Genomic DNA, 20,390 nt, shown 5'->3' with positions numbered 1-20,390 from the left:
TTGAGAAAGCCTTTTCCAGAAATAAAATAAGCTTTCTGGTGGACAACAAAATACATGTATTTCTGTTATCAACTTAGCATCAAAGACGTCAACTGGCATAGACTGTACATGGTGGTAGGGGGTAGGGAGGGACTAAGGGTTGTTTCATAGACTTCTGATAGACTGTACATGGTGGTAGGGGGTAGGGAGGGACTAAGGGTTGTTTCATAGACTTCTGATAGACTGTACATGGTGGTAGGGGGTAGGGAGGGACTAAGGGTTGTTTCATAGACTTCTGATAGACTGTACATGGTGGTAGGGGGTAGGGAGGGACTAGGGGTTGTTTCATAGACTTCTGTTAGACTGTACATGGTGGTAGTGGGTAGGGAGGGACTAAGGGTTGTTTCATAGACTTCTGATAGACTGTACATGGTGGTAGGGGGTAGGGAGGGACTAAGGGTTGTTTCATAGACCTCTGTTAGACTGTACATGGTGGTAGTGGGTAGGGAGGGACTAAGGGTTGTTTCATAGACTTCTGATAGAATGTACATGGTGGTAGGGGGTAGGGAGGGACTAAGGGTTGTTTCATAGACTTCTGTTAGACTGTACATGGTGGTAGTGGGTAGGGAGGGACTAAGGGTTGTTTCATAGACTTCTGATAGACTGTACATGGTAGTAGGGGGTAGGGAGGGACTAAGGGTTGTTTCATAGACTTCTGATAGACTGTACATGGTGGTAGTGGGTAGGGAGGGACTAGGGGTTGTTTTGGACTGGGACTTCTCATGTTCTCATGGTCTCTTCCTCTTTCTTGAAGATGTCCTTAGCCGACTAAGCCCTCATGCTCCTGCTGATTCACTACCAAGTCCTCAGCCCCCCCTGCTTTGATGCCTTCCCCTCCTTCCAGAAGTACACGAGGAGGTTGTGTGCCCGACCCAATCTGCATGCTTACCTCGAAAGTGAGGACTTCAAGAACAGACCCATCATTCCTGGGAAGAGAGCCTAAAGTGGATGTTGCCCTAGTCCTCTTACTGTACCTCAATATTATATCATATCCAATATGCCTCAATATTATTAAAGCATGTATACATTCAACCAGAATGGATCACCCTGCATTGTAATGTAACAGTTTATTTAGCACTGTGTGTCTTGGAGTATGTCTCTTGCTTAAATATTTTGTATATAATCTCCTTTTCCAATTAGAATAAATTGTCGTGACGTTGTATTAGTTAATGTGACGACTGTTGCTCATCGAATGATTAAAGGTTTCTAATTGCGTGATTAACTGAATCAAGCAATTATTAACTCATTAACCTGGGGCACCATGGGAAAATTAGTTTTATTGAGTTTCTATTTCCCAAATTACCTCAAAGAATATCAGAATATCGATTTTACAACAGCCGCTAATTAACCAGTTACCTCTACAGTCTCATTCTGAACGTCGCATAATCCGGGGATATGCACGGACCCGGGTCTCACCAATGAGTTCGTACCACACCAATCCTAGTTGAGTATTTATTTACTAGAAAGCTAACATGATGATAAAAGATATACATACACAAAAACACCTTCTAGGCTATTGATTAGAACTTAGTATAACGGGCCAACACACTATGGCGCGTGTTACCCAAAATGGGGATTTAAAAGAGAGAGAAAAAGAGAAAGTACATGAGAGAAATATACATTTGGATGAATGTGTCAGCTATGCTTATTCTAACCCTAGCCTTGCCCCAAATTGCCGCTCTTATGGGTCAGAATATAATGATGTAATTACGTGGGGAAGGTCTCCGTGGGTTCTCCGCGTGGACCGTTCAGGCTGCTCAATGACACACTTCTCCAGTGCAACTCTTTGTTTGTCCTCATGATGTCAGTGTCCTTTTGGCTTAGGAGTCTGTTCCCTCGCCCTTGCTCAGGAAGGGCTCGGAAGGGCTCTTATGAGGACAGACAGCTCTGTAGCTCAGAGATCACAGCGTAGGAATGAAACCGTGTAGATAACCCGATTCGATGAGGAGTGGAGGCTAGGTGATTCGACTTGAATTTACCCTCTTAGACACAGCTACTCATCCGTAGCTTGGGTAGAAAAAGATTTCTTTGTCTTCAAACTTGTGTCTCGTTTTGGGTTCGTTGACTTTTTTAGACCTCGGCTGCAGCTTGGGTCACGTAGTCTAATCTGTAAATTCTTCACTCACAGGTTTTATACCCTCGGGTCAGAAGTGGGCGCAACCGCCTTTAGGGCAATTCTCTGGGCGTACCAAGTTAGAAGGCAAGGTCTAGATTTGACTCAAATCCAATTTTAGACAACTAACTTCACCTTTCATCTTTACCAAAGCATTCTCTTTGATTTGAACATTTTCCACACAACGTACAATGTATAAACATCAAACTAGGTAAACTGTTGACGTTACAATGTTTTCGTAATAATGTCATCTATTAACCTTTAATAACAAAACAAAAATGACATACATTTTCATATTCCATCTATCGTCATGACCACCATTGTGGCTGACGGAAACCATTGTTCCAAAGTCCCTTTATTTCATGGTTAATGTTCTGAGGCTGGTTCTCCATAGTAACAGGACAAAGGAATTTGTCTGTGGCCTGAGATTTACCAGGGGTGTGAGGGGTCATAAAAAACCCACATCTTCAGACCCCTAGATCTCTCCTCCTCTGTTGGGGTTGAGAGATAATCTGTAGGGTTGTGGTCTCCTGTAACCTGACCTGATCAGGACAGTCATGACAAAGTGATGCTGAAACCTATTGGCACTTGTAAAGAAAATTGACTGAAACGTTGTCTCAAGTATTGCATTACAAACACCAGCTCAACTTACATACTGTAAGAGCCAGTTATGGTTGTTGTCAAGTGTCAAATGAAAAATGAGCGTGAGAGACTGTACAGGGAGGAGGATCAGGTGTGGTATTTCCAGTCCTATATAGTGAGCATTTACTTTACTACAATATGAATATACAGTTGAAGTCGGAAGTTTACATACACTTAGGTTGGAGTCATTAAAACTCGTTTTTCAACCATTACACAAATTTCTTGTTAACAAACTATAGTTTGGCAAGTCGGTTAGGACATCTACTTTGTGTGTGACACAAGTAATTTTTCCAACAATTGTTTACACACAGATTATTTCACTTATAATTCACGGTATCACAATTCAAATGTGTCAGATTTTTACATACACTAAATTTACTGTGCCTTCAAACAGCTTGGAAACTTCCATAAAAATGTCATGGTTTTAGAGGCTTCTGATGCTTCTGAGGCTAAATGACATCATTTGAGTCAATTGGAGGTGTACCTGTGGATGTATTTCAAGGACAACCTTCAAACTCACTGCTTCTTTGCTTGACATCATGGGAAAATCCAAAGAAATCAGCCAAGACCTCAGAAGAAAAATAATATACCTCCACAAGTCTGGTACGTCCTTGGGAGCAATTTCCAAATCCCTGAAGGTACCACGTTCATATGTACAAGCAACAGTATGCAAGTATAAAAACCATGGGACCACACATCCGTCATACCGCTCAGGAAGGAGACGCGTTCTGTCTCCTAGAGATGAATGTACTTTTGTGCGAAAAGTGCAAATCAATCGCAGAACAACAGCAACGGACCTTATTAAGATGCTGGAGGAAACAGGTACAAAAGTATCTATATCCACAGTAAAACGAGTCCTATATCGACATAACCTGAAAGGCCGCTCAGCAAGGAAGAAGCCACCGCTCCAAAACCGCCATAAAAAAGCTAGACTACGGTTTGCATCTGCACATGGGGACAAACATTGTACTTTTTGGAGAATTGTCCTCTGGTCTGATGAAACAAAAATAGAACTCTTTGGCCATAATGACCATTGTTATATTTGGAGGAAAAAGGGGGATGCTTGTGTAACTGTATAGACTTTACATCCGTCCCCTCGCCCCGACCTGGGTGCGAACCAGGGACGTTCTGCACACGTCAACAGTCACCCTCGAAGCATCGTTACCCATCGCTCCACAAAAGCCGCGGCTCTTGCAGAGCAAGGGGAACCACTACTTCAAGGTTTCAAAGCGAGTGACGTCACCGATTGAAACACTATTAGAGCACACCACCACTTACTAGCTAGCCATTTCACATCGGTTAGCCGAAGAACACCATCCCAACCGTGAAGCACGGGAATGGCAGCACCATGTTGTGTGGGTGCTTTGCTGCAGGAGGGACTGGTGCACGTCACAAAATAGATGACATCATGAGACAGGAAAAGTATGTGGATATATTGAAGCAACATCTCAAGACATCAGTGAGGAAGTTAAAGCTTGGTCGTAAATGGACAATGACCCCAAGCATACTTACAAAGTTGTGGCAAAATGGCTTAAGGACGACAAAGTCAAGGTATTGGAGTGGCCATCACAAAGCCCTGACCTCAATCCTATAGAAAATTTGTGAGCAGAACTGAAAAAAGTGTGCGCAAGCAAGGAGGCCTACAACTTGACTCAGTTACATCAGCTCTGTCAGGAGGAATAGGCCAAAATTCACCCAATTTATTGTGGGAAGCTTGCGGGAGGCGACCCAAAACATTTGACCCAAGTTAAACAATTTAAAGGCAATGCTACCAAATACTAATTGAGTGTCTGTAAACTTTTGACCCACTGGGAATGTGATGAAAGAAATAAAAGCTGAAATAAGTAATTCTCTCTATTATTATTCTGACATTTCACATTCTTAAAATAAAGTGGTGATCCTAACTGACCTATGACAGTGAATTTTTTATCAGATTAAATGTCAGGAATTGTGAAAAACTGAGTTTAAATGTAGTTGGCTAAGGTGTATGTAAACTTCCGACTTCAACTGTTGGTCCAATCTTTTGGATATAGACTCAATGCCTTGACGGAAGGTGTGTGTTTTTTTGTTTATGTCTCTGGAAGGTTATTTGTGCAAATACTGTATGGGGTACATGTGAACAGTAGAGGTCTACTGCAGACAACTCATTAAAGGAGACACATTGGGCCTAGGAAATGCCAACTTTATGAAGCTCAATGTGTTGGCCTAATGTCAGCATGCATGGAATGTAAGGACAGTTGAACTGAAACATGGTTCTCATGGACTAGGCCTCAGGGAAAGATATTTCTTGGATGCTCACATAAGAATCTTGAGATCTTTGTGGGCTATACTCGGCCTTGTCTCAGGATGGTAAGTTGGTGGTTGAAGATTTCCCTCTAGTGGTGTGGGGGCTGTGCTTTGGCAAAGTGGGTGGGGTTATATCCTTCCTGTTTGGCCCTGTCCGGGGGTGTCCTCGGATGGGGCCACAGTGTCTCCTGACCCCTCCTGTCTCAGCCTCCAGTATTTATGCTGCAGTAGTTTATGTGTCGGGGGGCTAGGGTCAGTTTGTTTATCTGGAGTACTTCTCCTGTCCTATTCGGTGTCCTGTGTAAATCTAAGTGTGCGTTCTCTAATTCTCTCCTTCTCTCTTTCTTTCTCTCTCTCGGAGGACCTGAGCCCTAGAACCATGCCCCAGGACTACCTGACATGATGACTCCTTGCTGTCCCCAGTCCACCTGGCCATGCTGCTGCTCCAGTTTCAACTGGCCTGGGCCCTAGGACCATGTCCCAGGACTACCTGACATGAGGACTCCTTGCTGTCCCCAGTCCACCTGGCCATGCTCCTGCTCCAGTTTCAACTGTTCTGCCTTACTATTATTCAACCATGCTGGTCATTTATGAACATTTGAACATCTTGGCCACGTTCTGTTATAATCTCCACCTGGCACAGCCAGAAGAGGACTGGCCACCCCACATATGCTCTCTCTAATTCTCTCTTTCTTTCTCTCTCTCGGAGGACCTGAGCCCTAGGACCGTGCCCCAGGACTACCTGACATGATGGCTCCTTGCTGTCCCCAGTCCATCTGACTGTGCTGCTGCTCCAGTTTCAACTGTTCTGCCTTATTATTATTTGACCATGCTGGTCATTTATGAACATTTGAACATCTTGGTCATGTTCTGTTATAATCTCTACCCGGCACAGCCAGAAGAGGACTGGCCACCCCACATAGCCCGGTTCCTCTCTAGGTTTCTTCCTAGGTTTTGGCCTTTCTAGGGAGTTTTTCCTAGCCACCGTGCTTTTACACCTGCATTGTTTGCTGTTTGGGGTTTTAGGCTGGGTTTCTGTACAGCACTTTGAGATATCAGCTGATGTACGAAGGGCTATATAAATAAATTTGATTTGATTTGATATGACTTCAAGATACAGTACGGAAGAGCAGTGCAGGATGACTCTGGCTGGCTACAAAAGCCTTTAATCCAGACTTTAATTAGAATTGACCAAAACCTAGAAACTAGTCTGACCATTGCAATTTCAACTATTTTGAAAATAAGCATAGCCCTGTATAGTATTAGGACATTGGGACTTATTTGGACTTGAAAGCAACCCTTGAGACTGCACGAAATTAGTTTTGCTTTTGTATCAGGTTATCATTATTGATTTAGGCTATAGCATATTGGGATCATTCAATTCAAGGCAACAACGTAACTAACTTGTAAGTCAGTATGACTTTGCAGAAAGTGACAGATGTGGGCGTGTAGTTGGGAGTTTAGAAAGGGACAACCCCCCATTCCATTTTCAAACGTGTTCATTTCACTGGTCACTGTCAGAGCCACTGCACCACTTGCATCACAAAAGTAAGTACCTAGCTTTAGACCACAATTGCAAAATATAGTTCCGTTATAATAAATAAAGCGATGTGCAATAGATGGCTAGGACTTTAGGATTTATACTGCGCACAGTCAGATGTTTGTCCTATAGTCGGTCGTGCACGCGGGCGAGCTTTTGCCTTTGAATTAGGTTAACTTTAACTAGCCTACCTTGCCATTAAATTAAATTAATTTTGCAACTAAAACTGATCCTCGACGGTATACGAAAAATAAGACCAATAGCTAGCTAGTTGGAAGTTATGTTCTTGTCTAAACCTGGGTTATGTAGCTAGTTCGCTAACTGAACAACAGATTGTCCTCCCACCCAGTTATGCATGGGGATTCAAGTTTTAAGTTCGAGCATATCTATGCTTGAGTTGGTTGAAGTGCTGTCAGACTGACTATGTGAATTTGAGCTTCCTGGCTAGCTAAACTAGGGGTGTATTCATTAGTATGATTCCGTTGCAAACGTAACGTTTTGCAACGAAAATGAGTTGATATTGGCCAAACTCTGGTATATCCCTCCCCGTTTAGTGACATTTACTCTGGTTGCTTCCGTTTGTTTCCCAGAGTAAACGTTTTGCAACGGAATCTGACGAATGAATACACCCCTGACATAACCCGGATGCTTGATATGCAAAAATGTCACATACGCCAGATTGACCACACTGCAAGATTGTTTTTGTTAGCAAACAAATCGTTTATTCAAATGGGCGCATGGGATTTTCACATGCAAATAGCACTTACAACTTGGCCTCAAGCAATAAGGCATCTCGGGGGTTTGTGGTATATGGCAAATATACCAGGGCTAATGGCTGTTCTTACGCGCGGCTCAACGCAGAGTGCCTGGATACAGCCCTTAGCCGTGATAAATTGGCAATATACCACAAACCCCTGAGGTGCCTTATTGCTATTATAAACTGGTTACCAAGGGAATTAGAGCAGTAAACATGCATGTTTGGTTATACCCGTGGTATACCATCTGATATTAAAAATAAAAAATAAATGCTTTTGAAAATTCCTGTTCTGAGCATCTGAGATTTACTATGCAATCTGACACACGTCAAATCAGTTTCCTTGATCTTCTGATCTTGTGTGAAGATAATGTTCTATACACTGATGTAGATCCTTCAAACACCCCCAAACAGGGAAACTGATCCCAATCATAGGTGTTATCACGTGCTCTACTAAGGAAGTTATTTATCTTTTAACTTGTCCTTGTGGTAAAAAATTATGTGGGTAAAACAAAGCGCAAATTCAAAGTACGAATCTCAGAGCATCGTAGCACCATTAGGTGCAAAAACTTGACTTACCCAGTTGCGGCCCAATTTTTGGAAGCAAACCACTCTGGTCCCTACGTTCTATTGGTATCAAACATGTCACCCTCTCTAGGAGGATAATTTATTGTTAAAATGAGAGGCTGCCTGGATCTTTAATTTTAAAGACCCTTGCTCCCTTCGGTGTCAATTGAGACTTTGATCTGAAGCCATTCTTGTGATTATTGTGATTTTGCTATTGTAAATGTTTGTAGGCTTATGTAGCCAAATTGTATCTTTGATCATATGCTATCCATTTGTTTTTTTTGTAACAATTTTAATTGTTATTTTATATATGATAATTAACCAATGATATCAGGCTGCACCCGGCCATGGTTACAGACACGTGTGTGTCTTTTGACACTATTTAAATTAGTCACCCCGCAGTGTTTGTCATTATTCCCTGATGAAGACAGCTTGTCTTTCAAAACGTTGCACGTTAGGTTATTACATTTTTGCATCTGACCTCCTAGAGTGTGCGGCTCTCCTTTAAATTTTTAAGTGTTCTACTCCGCTAGCCAGCACCTCGCCTAAATAGGTGTCCAGTTCTTTCGCCTGTATACCATCTAATATACCATGGCTGTTAGTCAATCAGCATTCGGGGCTCGAGCCTCCCAAGTTTATATTATAAATCACAGGTATGACAACATTTATTTTTTGCTCTAGTTCCGTCTTGCCTAAGAACAGCCCTTAGCCGTGGTATATTGGCCATATTGGGCTCCCGAGTGGCGCAGCGGTCTAAGGCACTGCATCTCAGTGAAAGAGGCATCACTACAGTTCCTGCTTCGAATCCAGCCTGTATCGCATCCGGTTGTGATTGGGTGTCCCATAGGGCAGTTGTCTATTGGCCCAGCGTTGTCCGGGTTTGGCTGGGGTAGACAGTCATTGTAAATAAGAATTTGTTCTTAACTGACTTGCCTAGTTAAATTAAGGTCAAATAAAAAATATATAAACCTAAATTCCACACGCCCACGGGCCTTATTGTTTAAATATACTATATTTGTAGTATTTAATACTAAAGTCTCTTTTTTGCTTTTAAAAAGTTTAACAGTACTCTCATTAGTATTTTCTTCCAAAGGCAGCTATTTCATTTAGTTGCAATAGCAATGGGGCACAAAACAGATCTGTTTGTCTGAATCCATGGTATAAAAGTCAGAATAATTTTTGTCTGAAATATTGTCATCAAAGTGTATTTTCTTGTAATGAATTGACACATGTTTTGTATCTCCTCTCTCCAGTGGGTCCCTACACAATCACCTACTTTGGAGTCCGAGGTATGTGGAGCCAGTTAATCCTATTCAACATCACATGACAGAGCCTGGTTATTGTTTTGAAGTAATAATCGTCTACCATTGGAGAGTGCATGGTTGTTTATGCATTTCCTGTTATAATACGCTTTTTATATTGATATAGCTAACTATAACCAAAATTATTCCTGCAATTGTACTGTCTCTTTAAAAAATGGTGTAAGACAAAAGCCTTGCACCTATTACTGCTCACATTCATGAAATGTGAACTTATTTAGTGTCATTAATTACCCAGTAGCCTGCTGCAGCAGCTTGACTCAATACTCAATATTGTGCTTCTATTGGTTTAATAACATAAACTGGAGGTGAAGTCATTCCAGGTCATCTTAACACTGTGTGATCTTTCACACAGATTTTATGACCTCGATTTCACCCACAATGACTGTTCACTTTGCAGCCTCACCCATCCCTTTTGATTGTTATCACAGAAAATACTTGGACTACTCGGTTGGCTCAGCTGGTCCCCATGGTCACAGTTCATACACTTAACAGTCTGTGTTCCTTCTGTGTCTGCTGCTTACATTATTCATGGTGCTTTATCACTGAGAAGGGCTGGCTTTCAGTCAGGAGGAGCATGTGACCCAGGTTAATGTGGGGTGAACAATCATGTCATGGGACTAGGGTTGCACATTTTGGGGAATATTCAGAGGTGGGAATTAACAGGAATCTATGGGAATTAACAGAAATATATGCAAATTAATATTAATACCATTTACATTTTTTGAATTTGATATATTTACCATATCATATGGAGACAGAAACATAAACATTTTATCTTATCATAAGTAGACATAATTGCAAATTATTAAATCCTTCCAATAGAAATAAAATAAAATAAAAACTATCGAGTTTAAAATTGAACTTCAATTTAATGAGTTGACTCTTCACATGGGATAATTTCACTGAGGAACAAAAGGGAATATTGAATGATCCCCAATGATACGTCGCATCACCCAAAAAACATTTTCAACGTGCATCTATAAAATGATAGTCTAGAAACTAAAGCTTTGGTTGTCTTCTTCCTGGACCACCTCAATGTCCACCTCTTGAACATCTGACTGAGGCCTCATCTTCACTGTCACTTTCCAACCTTGTTGAGGATGGCTCGTTATCAGGCTCAAAAAGCCTCATATTTGCCCGGAAGGCCACCAATTTTTCAACCGTTGTATTGGTCAGCCTGTTGGGTGCTTTGGTGTGTGTGTTCCCAAACAAGGACCAGTTGCGCACTGAGGTGGCTGATGTTGGTTGGAGTTGGAGGATGATGTAGGCAACAGGGGAAAGAGCCTCAGATCCACAAAGTCCCTTCCACCAGGTGGCTGATGAGATGTGTTGGCATGACTGCCATATTGCTTCTCCATCCCAAAGCCCTTGCTTGGTAGTGTACTTCGCTAGACTGCCATGACCCTTGCCCTCATCCATGCCAAGGTGGCAAGACACGGTAGTGATGACACTATAGGCCTTGTTGATCTCTGCACCAGACAGGATGCTCTTGCCAACATACTTGGGGTCTTACCTGTACGCTGCGGCGTATAGTATGGGCTTCAGGCAGAAGTCTTCATGCTTTTTGATGTATTTCAGAAATGTAGTTTCCTCTGCTTGGAGTAACAGTGAATAGCTTTCAGGATGCTTACCACTCTCTCCTAAAATACATAATCCAGGAAGATCCTCTTGATGGGCCTGTCCATATTGACAGACTGTGATATGGCCATTTCTAGGAGAGACTCCTCCCCTCCAGGAGACTATCAGACATGATGACAACACCACCCCAACGGGTGTTGCTGGGCAGCTTCAGTGTGGTGCTCTTGTTCTTCTCATTTTGCCCGGTGAGGTAGATTGCTGCTATAACTTGATGACCCTTCACATACCTAACCATTTCCTTGGTTCTCTTGTAGAATGTATCCATTGTTTTCAGTGTCATGATGTCCTTGAGGAGCAGATTCAATGCATGAGCAGCACAGCCAATGGGTGTGATGTGAGGGTAGGATCCCTCTACATTTTAGACCATGCAGCCTTCATGTGCACAGCATTCTGTCACCAGTGCAAATACCTTCTGTGATCCAAGGTCATTCATGACTGCCTGCAGCTCATCTGCAATGTAGAGACCGGTGTGTCTGTTGTCCCTTGTGCCTGTGCTCTTGTAGAATACTGGTTGAGGGGTGGAGACTATGTAGTTAATTAATTATTCCCTGCCCACGAACGTTTGACCACCCATCAGAGATGATTTCAATACAGTCTGCTTTCTCTATGATTGCTTGACCTTCACTTGAACTCTGAACTCTGCATCCAGCAAATGAGTAGATAAAGCATGTCTAGTTGGAGGGGTGTATGCTGGGCGAAGAACATTTATCTATCTCTTCCAATACACATTGCCTGTGAGCATCAGAGGTGAACCAGTTGCATACACTTCTTGAGCAAGACATTCATCAGCATGTATCTGACTACGTTCCTCCATTGAGTCCAAAAAAACCTTCTGATTCCAGGAGGACCATGAGCTGTTGATATCGATAAGATGTCTGATTCATCATTTTCACCTTGAATAGAAGTAGATGAACTTTTGTCCGAGGTTGCTTGTTATGAGCGCTGAGGGAACTTTATGCACTTGGCCAGATGATTCTGCATCTTTGTTGGAATTCTTCACATATGATTTGGCACAATATTTGCAAATGTACACCGCTTTTCCTTCTACATTAGCTGCAGTAACATGTCTCCTCCACACATCAGATGGGGCCCGTGGCATTTTCCTGTTAAGAAATTACAACAAATACAATTCCATGTACAGATAAATAGTTAATGCAGTTAGATTAAACAACTCCTTTGTAAGATACATGTTTTAAAATTAAACATGTATGGAAACAGTTTCATTAACACTTAGTTAGCAGGCTCAAGCAAGCTAAAACCCACATGGTAGCAAAAACTAACTAACAGAAATTGTTAACAAGTTAGAAATGATGTAAACACACTTTGCCGTAGGCTGCTATTTACAAGTTAAATCATGCATGTCATAAAATATATTCACTCCATCCCGTATTGTAATCAAAACTCACCAGAAAGCATGTGGGTCCTTTGCTCAGACAGCATAGTAGTGTGGGCTCAATGGCATCTCATTAGTGTGCAAGATCTTGAGAATCAGCTGTACATGTGATGGAAGAATGCACTGTGCATGCAGAGGATTGCAATTCCATTGAATTAGGGCTAGTTTAACCAAAATATGCCACAAGACCTAGAATTTCCTTGTGTGTATCCTACAATAAAAGGTTCACTGTTATAAACTAACTTTTTTGATGAATTTAAGCAAAATTCCTGGGCTTAACTCCCCATCTAAAAATTGTATTACATTTATAGGTAAGTTTCCAACCCTTTGTAACCCTACATGGGACTAAAGGTTCATTGACTTGAATCCAATTTTTTTTTTTTTGTACTTGAATAATCAAGAAGGTCATATAAATAATCACAGAGATAAAATAGCCTTTTTATTTCTGGATATAAGCTGCATTTTTATGGACCTACTACTGTACATCAACAAGAAAGCAAACTTTGCACCCCTTCATATTTCACTTCGGCTTACAGTCTTACCTGTTTATTTTTTGTCTGGAATGCATAAAATTACACAACACTAGTGCTATTTATAATGCGTTAGATCTGTGCCAAAGTGTCTAATGATGCCAAAGCGTCTAATGATGCCAGAGTGTCTTATGATTGAGAGCTGCTTTGTTTTTGTTGACCTGTTCTGTCTCGTGTACCACAGGGCGCTGTGGCGCTATGAGGATCATGATGGCCGACCTGGGCCAGGAGTGGAAGGAGGTCCTGATGGACTTTGCTGACTGGACGAAAGGAGATCTGAAAGCCTCCTGTGTGAGTGGGGAATGGATCATTATTTTGTTACCATCTTTCATTTGTCAACCTGTTCAGTTGAGCCAGGGATGATGGTCTGTTAATAACAGCTGGGATTTGTTTATAATGTTTGTTTCAACAATCTCTGTCTGTACATTCCATTATTCATATTGAAGTAAAGAGATTTTACCTCATTAACTCAGTTGATATCAATGTAGAGTTTATTCAGCTACAATATATATGTAAACCCCATGTCCCAATTAGTTGTTACAATCTATAATACATAACACAACTTGTTTTTCTGGTTTTAGGTATTTGGTCAGTTGCCCAAGTTTGAAGATGGAGGATTGGTCCTGTACCAATCCAATGCCATTCTGAGGCACTTGGGCCGCAATCATGGTAATTGATCTCAATTGTAATGTCATATACACAGACATAACAAAACATTAAGAACACCTGCTCTTTCCATGGTATAAGCTTTCACCTGGTCAGCCATGTTTGATATTTACATTGTTTTCCTCACTCCATTTATCCTTTATAATCTCTCAAATGTTAGACTGAAATGTTATTTCTACTTTCACCTAACTCGAACACACACAGATGCCTATGGGAAAGATGGAAAGGAGGCTGCCCGCATTGACATGATGTGTGATGGTGTTGAGGACCTTCGTCTTAAATATGGAAAAATGATTTACCAGGAATACGTAAGTATTCACCAAGGCTGAAATTCTGACGAAGTTCATACAGTTCATACAAAATATTCCTTTACTAATGCAGTGCAGTAAAAAAACATTTGGTTTAAATGTGTGGCACCTGACACCGTGATCGGGAAAATCAAAAACATTTGCTTCAATGTGTGGCACCTGACACCGTGATCGGGAAAATCAAAAAACATTTGGTTCAATGTGTGGCACCTGACACCGTGATCGGGAAAATCAAAAAACATTTGGTTCAATGTGTGGCGCCTGACAACGTGATCGGGAAAATCAAAAAACATTTGGTTCAATGTGTGGCACCTGACACCGTGATCGGGAAAATCAAAAAACATTTGGTTCAATGTGTGGCACCTGACACCGTGATCGGGAAAATCAAAAACATTTGGTTCAATGTGTGGCACCTGACACCGTGATCGGGAAAATCAAAAAAATTTGGTTCAATGTGTGGCGCCTGACAACGTGATCGGGAAAATCAAAAAACCTTTGGTTCAATGTGTGGCGCCTGACAACGTGATCGGGAAAATAAAAAACATTTGGTTCAATGTGTGGCGCCTGACAACGTGATCGGGAAAATAAAAAAACATTTGATTTCTGAAATATACAATACACCTGCAGTGAAGCCGATCAACAACAACATCATACCAGTCATCCAACAGACTCCCATTCAGAGCGACACACAGGGTCAATGCTCTGCTCAAGGGCACATTGACAGCTCTCCCACCAGGCCAAGAAACGTGGACCCGAACCCTCCAAGACCCACAGTTCCCCAATAGCTGTCCCTCAACCATTCGAGACCCTGCCCACTGTCCCACCTCCCCAAGAAGAAAAATAAAAAATACAATTAATTCCACTCCCCACCCCCAAGAACCCCCCAATTCACCAACAACTAAGAGAATGAACTAAAGAGAAAAAGGAAATGACAGAAGAAAACAGCAAACAACAATGCAAAATAAAATAAAAACTAAAACAACTAAACTAAAATCATAACAGCAATGCCAACTGTAATAGTGCCAGACATGCACACAAACATATAGATGTATGTGTGTCTTCTAGTATGTATTCTTTTGAATGAGAGTCTGTATATGCATGTGTACAAACACCTGCACGGCATCAGCCTCAGGCAAACCGACATTAGTTGTAAAAACACTGCCCCTCAGTGTCATTCAAACACACTTTTATTATTATTTTGACGATTTAAAAAAACGTATCTTTGACCATCATGCTATCTACCGCACAGCAATTCCACTTGTCTCCAATTCCACATCCCAACCCTCAGCTTCCCTCAGCCCATCCCTTCTATCTCTGCTGGCCACCCACTTCGGCTTTCTACCCGACACATCTTTCAACTGTGCTGTGATGTTTAACGTACCATCTCAATCTATCTAATCAAATAAAATCCAGAGATTGCAAGTTCAAGATAAATATTTTTACTAAGAGTATTAATATATACGTAATTGACTGACCCGGTCTCTCCAGATCTCCTAACAGTACTATTTCTAGGGTCATGTTTAGCTCAATGCTATGCATTTTCAGCCATTCCTGAACCTAAAATCAGAAACGGGCTACCCGAGGGCAATACCAAAATAAATGGTTTATTGATTCTGTATCTTCACAACAAAATCTGCAGCGTCGATGATTTTATGCCCCAAATATTCAACATTTTGTTGGTTGTCAAGAATTCTATATAATAATTTTAGCTGAAAAGCACAAAGTCTTGAATCTTAAGTTTGAAATATTTAAACTTGGATACTTTCCTATTTATGCTATTTTTTTATTCCTGCGCAAGTGTTGATCCTTTATATTGGACAGAGACCAGTTCCCTACCTCCTCCCGCTGCTACCTGCCTCCTCCATTTTTGGGGTAATGCTGTAATCAATTGGTTGTATTCTTGGATTGAGTAGACCTTCCCGTACAATTCTGATAACTCCATGAATGACAACTCTACCATTCCAATTTACAATATAATTTAAGAACAAAATACAATTTTCAAACATCTTTCCCATAAATACAGATATTTTATCAACCAGCACATTTGAGTTCAGCCATAATATTTGTTGTAACATTTGTAACATTTGTTCTATCTTTTCAGGGGGATGAAATTGAAATTGTAGCCAGCTCTGCAATGCTTGTTTGAAAAGGAGAGAGACTCTAAAAAATAAAATCAAAATTAATTAATCGTAAATGAGACATGGCAATCTGCAAAAAGGCCATTTTTAAACAAAGGATGAGTTTTTCTTTAATCTACTTGAGAACCATTTAACTTTTGAATAAGTTTTGAATAAGCGTTTTATTGCTTTTATATTTAATCATCTCAACCCACCCTATTCATAATATGGATGGGCACGTTTTATTTTGTCTGATTTAGCGTCCCAAATGAAGCTAAATATTTTTGCTCATATGATTTGAAAAATGAATCATCAGGAGTAGGCAGCGCCATAAGTAAGTGAGACAGGGAACATTTTAATTTACCTGCCATTTGAGAAATTTTTCGGACCCATATGCATTGGCTGCATAATCCAGTAGGGCATCCACCCATGGTGCTCAGAATGACAGGAATCACATTTAAATTATGGTAATGCATCTTAACAGAACATGCAACTCATGTAATGAAGCAGCAATGTCATTTTCAAACATTTGCCAAAATGCAATTTGGGGAAAAACACCATTCTAAACAGTGCACCTGGGAAACACCATTCTAAACAGTGCACCTGATAGCGGTTCCATATGTGACAGAGATGAAAATCTGTTATCTAAAGATACAACAACTAGGATGGGTTGCTAATATGAATATGATTGTGCATTTGGCTGCGTTTAGGGTTTAAACTTAAAAAAAAAAAAAAATGTTATCATTTTTTTGGCCCATTCCTCCTGACAGAGCTGGTGTAACTGAGGCAGGTTTGTAGGCCTCCTTGCTCGTACATGCTTTTTCTGTAATGCCCACACATTTTCTATAGGATTGATGTCAGGGCTTTGTGATGGCCTCTCCAATACCTTAACTTTGTTATCCTTAAGCCATTTTGCCACAACATTGGAAGTATGCTTGGGATCATTGTCCATTTGGAATAGTCATTTTCGACCAAGTTTTAACTTCCTGACTGATGTCTTGAGATGTTGCTTCAATATATCCACGTAATTTCCCTCCCTCATGATGCCATCTATTTTGTGCACCAGTGCCTCCTGTAACAAAGCACCCCCACAACATGGTGCTGCCACCCCTGTGCGTCACGGTTGGGCTGATGTTCTTCAGCTTGCAAGCCTCCCCCTTTTCCCTCCAAATATAACAATGGTCATTATGGCCAAACAGTTCCATTTTTGTTTCATCAGACCACAGGATATTTCTCCAAAAAGTACGATCTTTGTCCCCATGTGCAGTTGCAAACCGTAATCTGGCTTTTTTATGGCGGTTTTGGAGCAGTGGCTTCTTCCTTGCTGAGCGGCCTTTCAGGTTATGTCGATATAGGACTCGTTTTACTGTGGATATATATACTTTTGTACCTGCTTCCTCCAGCATCTTCACAAGGTCCTTCGCTGTTGTTCTGGGATTGATTTGCACTTTTCACACCAAAGTACGTTCATCTCTAGGAGACAGAAGGCGTCTCCTTCCTGAGTGGTATGAAGGCTGTGTGGTCTCATGGTGTTTATATTGCGTACTATTATATGTACATATGAACGTGGCACCTTCAGGCGTTTGGAAATTGCTCGCAAGGATGAACCAGACTTGTGGAGGTCTACAATTTATATTCTGAGGTATAGGCTGATTTCTTTTGATTTTCCCATGATGTCAACCAAAGAGGCACTGAGTTTGAAGGTTGGCCTTGAAATGCATCCACAGGTACACCTACAATTGACTCAAATGATGTCAATTAGCCTATCAGAAGCTTCTAAAGCCATGACATAATTTTTATGGAATTTTCCAAGCTGTTTAAAGGCACAGTCAATTTTGTATGTCTGACCTACTGTAATTGTGATACAGTGAAATAATCTGTCTGGAACCAATTGTTGGAAAAATTACTTGTCATGCACAAAGTAGATGTCCTAACTTACTTGCCAAAACTATAGTTTGTTGACAAGAAATTTCAAGCTCTCCCTGTAGATTTTGCGGTGACGTATTGTCCCCATGAGTGACAGAACACTGAGCCAATCCCGGCACAACTAGATAACATTACCAACCCATACGCTCCGTATTTTCTGCTGGCCACCCCACCGCAGAAAGCACTGAGCTAGTCTGAAACACATGCATTTTGAAACTGCCTTACTCAACGAAGCAAAAAAAGAGACTGTGTTTTGTATGCGGTTTTATTACTCAATTATTATTGTTTTTACCTTGTTTGCAAACTGATATGTGACATGTATTAATGCCAAAATAACATGCAAATAAATAGCTAAACAGATGGGTCTGAAAACAGTCTCTGCCCTACCTGGTCTGAGTGATGGGTTACCACTGAATAAGATCCATGATGACTAACAAATACACACAGGCCAATTTTTTTAATTCCCCCAAAGGTATGCAAATGAATCTATAGACCGATAAGCATTGTGTTGAAATGTATTTCCATCGACTGGTATTTCCATCAATAAATAAAAAGCGTTATTTTGCAACGTATTTTTCTCCCAGTCATTTTGGCAGGCAACAGTTGTATTTATTGGCTTTTCATTTGCAAGCTAACGGAAACTCTTGTAGCTTCATGTGTAAACATTTATGAAGTGTCATTATTAAACACTTTCTCTTTTTCGTAGGATACTGGTAAAGACCAATACATCAAAGACCTTCCTAACCACCTCGACAAGTTTGAAGCTGTGATGGCCAAAAACAAGACTGGTTTTCTCGTTGGTGACAAGGTAACCAATCCTGCAATGCACAAACAAAAAGAGGGCTATTTAATTATGGAGTAAGTTAATGAATACATTTTGGTAAATGGTTTGGTTCTCTTGTAATCTCAGTACTGTCTGTTACCTATCACAGAACTAGAATGAGTAGAACATGCATCGCCATTCAAGTTATATGCCATCATGAGAGAGTCTATTTCTCTGTTCCCTATCCTACATAGCCTTCGTTTGCTGACTACAGTCTGTTTGAAGTGCTGCTCAACCACCTGGTGCTCTGCTCCAGTTGCCTGGATACCTCCCCCTCCCTGAAGAGCTTTGTCGAGAAGATGTCAGCCCGTCCCAAAATCAAGGCCTTCCTGGGCTCTGACGCCTACAAGAAACTGCCCATTAATGGCAATGGCAAACAGTGATATTCCTGAACAAAGAAGGCTAGATTCCATCCATTTACCTTCGCTGTAACCTGAACGGTTTTGGATAATAGCAATTTTTTACAAGTCCGTCTTACACATTATCCCACAATAAACGTGTTAACTATATGTACAATTGTTAGCTACTGAGTTTGATTCATTGTAGTTTTCATATGTAAAAATAATAATAATAAAAAAAATATTTGAGAGAAGTATCCAGGTCTTGTTGAAAAAAGCACTTTTGAACATTACTGAAATTATTTGTATACACCACTTTTATTCTCTGCAATTCTGTGAATATTATGATAACCAGCCATGTAGCAAAATGGTACATACAGTATGAGGATTCCTGGTCAGTTGCACAAATGACTGCATTCAACCGAAATGTGTCTTCCGCATTTAACCCAACCCCACAGAATCAGCGAGGTGCCTTAAGCAACGTCATGGCCGAGTAGTTGTTGGGGTAGAACGGCTGATTATACCTAAATCCGCTTCTGATTTGTGTTAGTCTATAAATAAATCTCTTTGCCAAAATTCGGCATCTCTCCAATGTCTTATTCGACTAGTATTTTTGAAAGTGTAAGGGTAATAATTCAGCCATAGTTGTTCTGAAATGTTTGTTTACCAAGAGGAAGGTGTTCTGTCGGGAAATTTTCGGCACAACACCGGCTCTGGTATTTGAAATGGCAACCTTTCAGTTACTGGCCCAACTCTCTGAGCCACTAGGCTACAGTACATGTCGCCCCGTTCCTGTGCCGGGGGAATTATCTCCTCTGGGAAAATCCTGTCTTCGGTTACATTCAGTAGATAAGGAGTACTCCTCTCCTTGGTTACATTCAGTAGGAGGAAATTCATGACTATGGGTGATTTTCCACTATCTAGACTGTTCTCCCAGAAGTAGTAAGAAGAATCAACATAAGGTGAATTAATAGACATGTGCAAGCAGAATAAAGGCTGAGCTCAGGAGAATAAACAGAGCTGGGTCAACATGTAAAAGCAGAATGTAAGCAGAAAATGTATGCCTGTGCTGTTATAGGCCTGAGGGAAGTCATTACCTGGTCCCGTGACTAGCATTGAGACATGCAATTGCATTATGTATGTATGCCTGTGCTGTTGTAGGCCTGAGGGAAGTCATTGCCTGGTCCTGTGACTGCCTTTAGGGCATGTAGTTGTATTGTATGTCTGTGCCATTATAGGCTTGGGGAGACCCATCGTGTGGTCCTATGAGATTCATTGGACAGACACCTGCATTATGTGTGTGTCTTATTTTTTTGTATCATTGCCATGGTTATGCCACCAACCGAATCTGTAAACAAGCAAGAATTGAGACTGAAAGATAATTGTGG

General features: G+C 41.0%; 1 protein-coding gene across 1 annotated transcript; it reads left to right on the top strand.

The window, feature by feature from the left end:
• Window positions 1-6,516: 6,516 nt before the first annotated feature.
• Window positions 6,517-19,259, top strand: LOC123993532 (glutathione S-transferase P-like). Its single transcript, XM_046295786.1, has 7 exons — window positions 6,517-6,628; window positions 9,195-9,230; window positions 13,009-13,115; window positions 13,406-13,493; window positions 13,695-13,798; window positions 18,548-18,649; window positions 18,859-19,259. Coding segments are annotated over exons 1-7 (627 nt in total). The 5' UTR covers window positions 6,517-6,627; the 3' UTR covers window positions 19,048-19,259.
• Window positions 19,260-20,390: the final 1,131 nt, after the last annotated feature.

Source organism: Oncorhynchus gorbuscha, linkage group LG13, assembly GCF_021184085.1.
Source record: "Oncorhynchus gorbuscha isolate QuinsamMale2020 ecotype Even-year linkage group LG13, OgorEven_v1.0, whole genome shotgun sequence".
Lineage (NCBI taxonomy): Eukaryota > Metazoa > Chordata > Actinopteri > Salmoniformes > Salmonidae > Oncorhynchus > Oncorhynchus gorbuscha.
Note: the sequence above shows the minus strand (reverse complement) of the source record. Positions and strands in the feature narration are given on the sequence as shown.

Excerpts from the sequence above, each read along its gene's own strand:
- LOC123993532 (XM_046295786.1), top strand. Across the intron at positions 13,116-13,405 it reads GAGATCTGAAAGCCTCCTGT|GTATTTGGTCAGTTGCCCAA; the intron begins GTGAGTGGGGAA and ends TTCTGGTTTTAG. Across the intron at positions 18,650-18,858 it reads GTTTTCTCGTTGGTGACAAG|CCTTCGTTTGCTGACTACAG; the intron begins GTAACCAATCCT and ends TATCCTACATAG.